This window comes from Prosopis cineraria, unplaced genomic scaffold (assembly GCF_029017545.1).
Source record: "Prosopis cineraria cultivar Desert tree isolate PC_DT_omini unplaced genomic scaffold, ASM2901754v1 PC11, whole genome shotgun sequence".
NCBI lineage: Eukaryota > Viridiplantae > Streptophyta > Magnoliopsida > Fabales > Fabaceae > Prosopis > Prosopis cineraria.
Window position 1 is genome coordinate 13,360,955 of NW_026555342.1, and position 5,590 is coordinate 13,366,544.

Here is a 5,590-nt window from a genome sequence, read left to right on the forward strand (position 1 = left end):
CTTAAGCTATTTTGGTAGAGTATATTATCCTTAGGCATACTTAATGTAAGAAATCTAACATGGTATTGTGAGCCATTTGATTCGGGAATAAAAAAACAAAAAAAGGAAGGAAAAAAAAGAACCAAAAGAAAGAATGAAAGATGAAAAAAACACACAAGACATTAAAAAAAAAGAAAAGAGAGAAGGAAAAGAAAAAAATATTGAATAGACTTAAGACCTTTGAGACTAAAAAAAAGTCCAAACTTAGGGAAGAAGAAGAAAAAAATGAAAACAAAAATGAGAAAAAGTAGTAGAGAGAATATTAAAATATAAAAAAAGTCACACATCTAAAGATTAAAAGATGAATTATGAATATATAAACTTAGAAAGTATTCAACTAAACAGTTTAAGTTATTTTGATAGAGTATATTATCTTTTGTAAGAAACAACAATAAGGTTGAGGTTGATTTGGAGGGCATTTCAATCATTTCAAATTCTTTATGTCGCAATAATCCCTTTTATTAGGATTAATTTCTAAAGAGGATTACGGATTTTAATATGGTTGTCCTCGCAGTGGAGATAAGATTTTTTTTTGGGGGGGTAAAACAATGGAGATAAGATTTTGTGCCTAGTGCAGTAATACAAAAGTTTACAATAGCAAATCATCTGCATCATCTTCTTATTTTCTTTAAGATGTGTATATTTTACAATTTTGTTAAAAAAAGCATATGAGATGTGCGTGTAATTCTCAGAAGAATAACCATAATTTTCTGACCCGTTAATGAAAAATGCATTGTTGATAAAAGCCTACGCGCAATCTCACCAACATGAAATTTTGTGTTTGCACCAGTGTGAATGCAAAAAATATATTTGAGATAGTTATTTTAAATTAAACATAACAGTATTTAAATCTAACTCAATTAAATAATCACATAAAAAACATGTCTATATGATAAAGAAATATAAGTAGTTTGTTATTTGTCACTATATATGCAGGCAGTCATTGGATTGGGCCGAAAAGCTTGGGCCCTAAGCAGCTAAACCTCTAAGAGGCTATTTACGTCTCATTATTTATATTTTAATTTTTTAGTTGTGAAAATGTATTTATTTAGTAATTTAAAAAAATTAAATACACACATTGGCTAAAGAATATTCAAACATACAATCAAAAAAATTTATAGTAAATTTCTCAATATAATATAATTTTAACAAAAAAATCTAAATTGTTTATTTAAATATTGACATGCTGAATTATTTAAATTTTTTTTAAAATTGGGAAAGAGAGGAGACAATTAGGTCATAAGGACAAATTAATAATTTTAAAAATTTTAATATAATTAAAAATAAAAAATTATCTATTTTAAAATTTTTAACGAAATATTCCTAATAGTATTAATAATTGAACTAAAGTTTATGTTTTTGAAAATAAAAGAAAAATCTCTATAATGTCAATAAAATGGAAAGGAGCTCATTTTATTTTACTCAAAATATATATGAAAGCCATTTGATACTAATTCAGGTGGTAAGGTGTAGTGCGAGAAGTCAGGCACATAACACAGTGTGAAGATTAATTTCACTTGCACGCCTGCAAGTTCAAGCAAAAAACAACAAATTAAATAATATAGTGATAGTTTGTTTGTTTGTTTGTTTTTTTGGCCAGAAATACAGTGATAGCTTCAAGATCAAATAATGATAGTTGCAATCTCTCTAACATTTGATACTTATCAGAAAATACCTCCCAATTGGTATATTCAATTTTGAAGACAGACACTGGAAATTATAGTAATTAATTTGATCATTGATAATATATATGTCAATTGTGTATAACAATTACTCTTTTTTTTTTTGGGCCAAATGTATGACAATTACAATTACTTGAAGTAAAGCAGAAAGTATACAAGGACTCATCACGTCGTGCATGAAATTATTTATTTGTTTATTTTGTCTCTTGACGTACACTTGCTTAGGTTTTTTGGTTTTTTGGCCCCGAAAATCAAGACGGATTTCTAATTGACTGAAAGACCAAATTACCTAAGGATTATTCTATGGTCTATCGGTTTGTTTATATAAAAAGATTAATTAAGTATTCTCAGAGTCAAGTTCGTCATCTACACTTTTACTAATACTTCTAATTCTAATCTTTCTCTATTTTATCTTTAAATCAATTTTATTATTAATAATTAATAATTAATACCAAACAAGCCAGATTACGGTATTAATTTCGCAATCTGTTCATTACATAAGGTGGCGTTGGTGAAATATTCTGAAGCAGAGAGAGAGAGAGAGAGAGAGAGAAAGAGAGTCAATGGTGGCGTCAAGGGATCAGCGAAATTCCGTCGGCCGTGGGAGGGGGGAGGCTGGACAGCGAACCTTTTCGATTCAGACCATCGGAAAGATCATGAAGAAGGTGTTGCCGCAGAAGGCAAGGATCACTACAGAAGTGAAGGAAACGATCGAACAATGCCTGACGGAGTTCGTCGCCTTCATCACCAGCGAAGCCGCCGAGAAGTGCAACAATGATAACCGCTTTATGCTGACCGGCGACGACATCGTGTGGGCGTTGGCCCGACTCGGATTCGATAATTACGTGGAACCACTCCAGATTTACCTGCACAGGTATAGGGAACCTGATTATGAGGCGGCGAATTGGGCGGAACTGGATACGAGTATTAGCGCCGTTCCGGTATGGCAGCACGGCCAGATCAGCGACGGCGACTATCAGAATGGGATTCTTGGGGTTGGGACTGTTGAGGATTTTCAAGATTTGCCCGCTGTCATTTTGATGAAGATTTATTGAAGCCAAAAGATTGATATATATATTTGACAATTTTATTTTTTTATTGGGGGTTATTTTCTTTAATTTCTTCACTCTTTATTACTTGTTTCATATCAAAATATTGGTGTTCAGAGATACAGAAAACTTTGCAAACTTTTGAGGATACAATTTAGATAATATTTCTGTGGTTATAATATTTTCTTGAATGTTGACAATGAGGGGGACGATCACATGCAGCAGAAGAAACATGAATATGACTTGTAAACAACATATGTATCTCCTAACAATTTTTGTATTTTATATGAAGATTAATGTCGATGGATGGCATTCATCGTTGAAAATGATGCAAAAAAATTATTTGGGAGGTGATAGTAAATGTAATCAGAATTCTTCTACACAGGACATCCTTCTAAGTTCTAACTCAACTGTGGTGGTGTTATTGGATATGTGAGATGCATCTATTTGGTAATTAGCATGTTCAAATAAAATATTTGTTTTTATTAAAGATGTCATGAATTCATTTTACTATATTTTTTTAATAAAAATCAAATATTTTAAGTCTTATAATTTATCTCCTTTTAATTTGGTCTCTCAATTTTTTTAAAACATGTTTTATATTTGAACTTGGAATGTGTCCCAAAAAAAAACTTGGAAAAAATATGAGAGATAAGCCATGATGGTAGATAATATGCTACCCTTTGTACTTTTTTTATAAAAAAATTAATGACAACTCTACGTATATTACTGAAGTTTATTTTTTCTTTAAAAATTTATAAAATCAAATAAGTTTGTTATTTCTTGTAAAATTTTGAAATTATCTTCAATATAAATTATTAGTCAAAGGGGCTTGTTTGATTAATAAAAAAGTTTTATAGCTTGTTACAAGTACTTGGTGAAAAAATAATAATAATTTTTTTTAAAATATATTATATTAAGTTCCAGTGGTGGAGTGCCGAAGCCACATGTTAGTATTGGGGGTAAATGCACTCCCTCACTTTGAAAAATATTATAAATATAGTATAAAAATTTTACAACTTTACATCCCTTATTTTTGATTCTTTGCCCCCTTAAGACTAAATAAAAGTTTTTGGGCTCAAAAACTTATTAAATATAAAATAGTTTAATGATTTATATAAGATATAAAGAGCATATTTATATAAAAGATCATATCAACTTGGTCATTATAATTTTTAAGAAGAAAAATGATAATTAATTTATTTATGTTACTATAAATTTATTCCTATAATATAATTATTATTTTTAAAAAATATAATTTTTTTATTAAATTATCTCGCACATCTTGATTTCAGATCTTGGCTCCGCCACTTATATTAACAAAGATATTGGAATTTTTATTAAATAAGGATGGGATGGTAACTTCATGTTAGTGGATTGGACAAAAAGAAAAGGTTAAAATCAAACGCGTGCCGCTTATTGTTGATGGATGAGATTTGAGAATGAAATTGATGATTTTGTAACCTGGGTGCCCCGCTTGGTTTTTTTGTTAATAAAAAAATTAATTTCTCAAAAATTCATTTCACAAAACTCAATTTAGTAAAATTAAGTAGTTGTAACGGAATTTTTTTTGAATATATAATTATAAAAAACATTATTTTTGTTATAGAAATGTTTAAAAAATAATTGTGATAAAAATTTTAAATAACACAAAATTTGATATATTAAAAGTAATAAGAATAAAAAATATAAAATTTAATATTCTTTAATATAATATAATGTAATATAATATAATAAGAGAGGGGAAGGAGTTAGAGAGAAGCTTTCTTTGGAGATGTTAATGAATTCTTTATTTCTTGTTAAACCAGACATTCTAATTTCTAATAATTTCTTCGTCTTGTTTGTTGAGCCAAATTCCTAATAATTTCTATCTAATGGTGTCTATCATAACAGAAAATAAAATAAGGAACAGAAAAAAAGAGGCCATGCCTTGTGTGCCTCTTGTATGATGTATAATATCTTGTTTGGTATAATAAAAATAATTTTGATGGAAATGAATATGGATATGAAAGTAAAAATGGATATTGATATGAAAATAGATATAGGGTTTAACAATATGTTTGGTATGTTCATGGAATCCTGGTATAATTTTATCAAAAATATATATCCATCATATTAAAAGACCAAAATACCCTCACTAAAAAAACCTTAGACCAACATAGCTACCTTTCTCCATATTGCCACTGAAAGAACCACCATCGAAATGCAATCAACAATCAACAAAAACTACCATTTAAACAACAAATCTATATTCAAGAAATTGAAGACAAAGTTTGAGAGGGAGAGGGAGATCCAGGCTTTGTAACAATCAATAAATCGAAGATGGAGATAGAGAGGAAGAGGAAGATCGAGAGGGAGATGAAGATCCATATTTAACCCAAATCAAAGTAGTCCCTCTCTTGACCTCTCTTTTTCTTTGAGTCTCAGTTTCAGTAAATCAAAGGTTGGGTTTGGAGTCACCTTTGAGTTTTAGCCATAAAATCAAAGGTTGTAGTTGTTGGAAGAGGAAGAGGAGGAGTTGTCATCAATTTTCGCTATTAATAGAGCTTGTTGTCACTGGAGCTCACTTGTGGTCATTGTCTTAGAGCCGAAGGTCAAGGTCGTTGACTAGTTGTTAGGGGCTGAGAAGTTGATGGAAGGTTGTGTAACATCTTGGTTTTAATATCTTGATTTACTAAGCTTAATTAGGATAATTGAGTAAATTATAGTGGTGTGTAGTCAAGGAGGTCTAATAATCATATTCGATTGTGTTTCAACCCTAATTGTAGGTTCAGTATCAAGTTGGGCCACCCGAGCATCGAAATGAGAAGAAAATAAAGG

The 5,590-nt window shown here is 29.7% G+C and overlaps 1 protein-coding gene across 1 annotated transcript; it reads left to right on the plus strand.

Annotated features, from left to right (window-relative positions):
- Nucleotides 1-2,284: 2,284 nt before the first annotated feature.
- Nucleotides 2,285-2,776, plus strand: LOC129286128 (transcriptional activator hap3-like). Its single transcript, XM_054922148.1, has one exon. It carries the CDS (start codon nt 2,285-2,287, stop codon nt 2,774-2,776), a length of 492 nt encoding a protein of 163 aa, XP_054778123.1.
- Nucleotides 2,777-5,590: the final 2,814 nt, after the last annotated feature.

Coding starts and splice junctions, on each gene's coding strand:
- LOC129286128 (XM_054922148.1), top strand. CDS start 2,285: ATGGTGGCGTCAAGGGATCAGCGAAATTCCGTCGGCCGTGGGAGGGGG.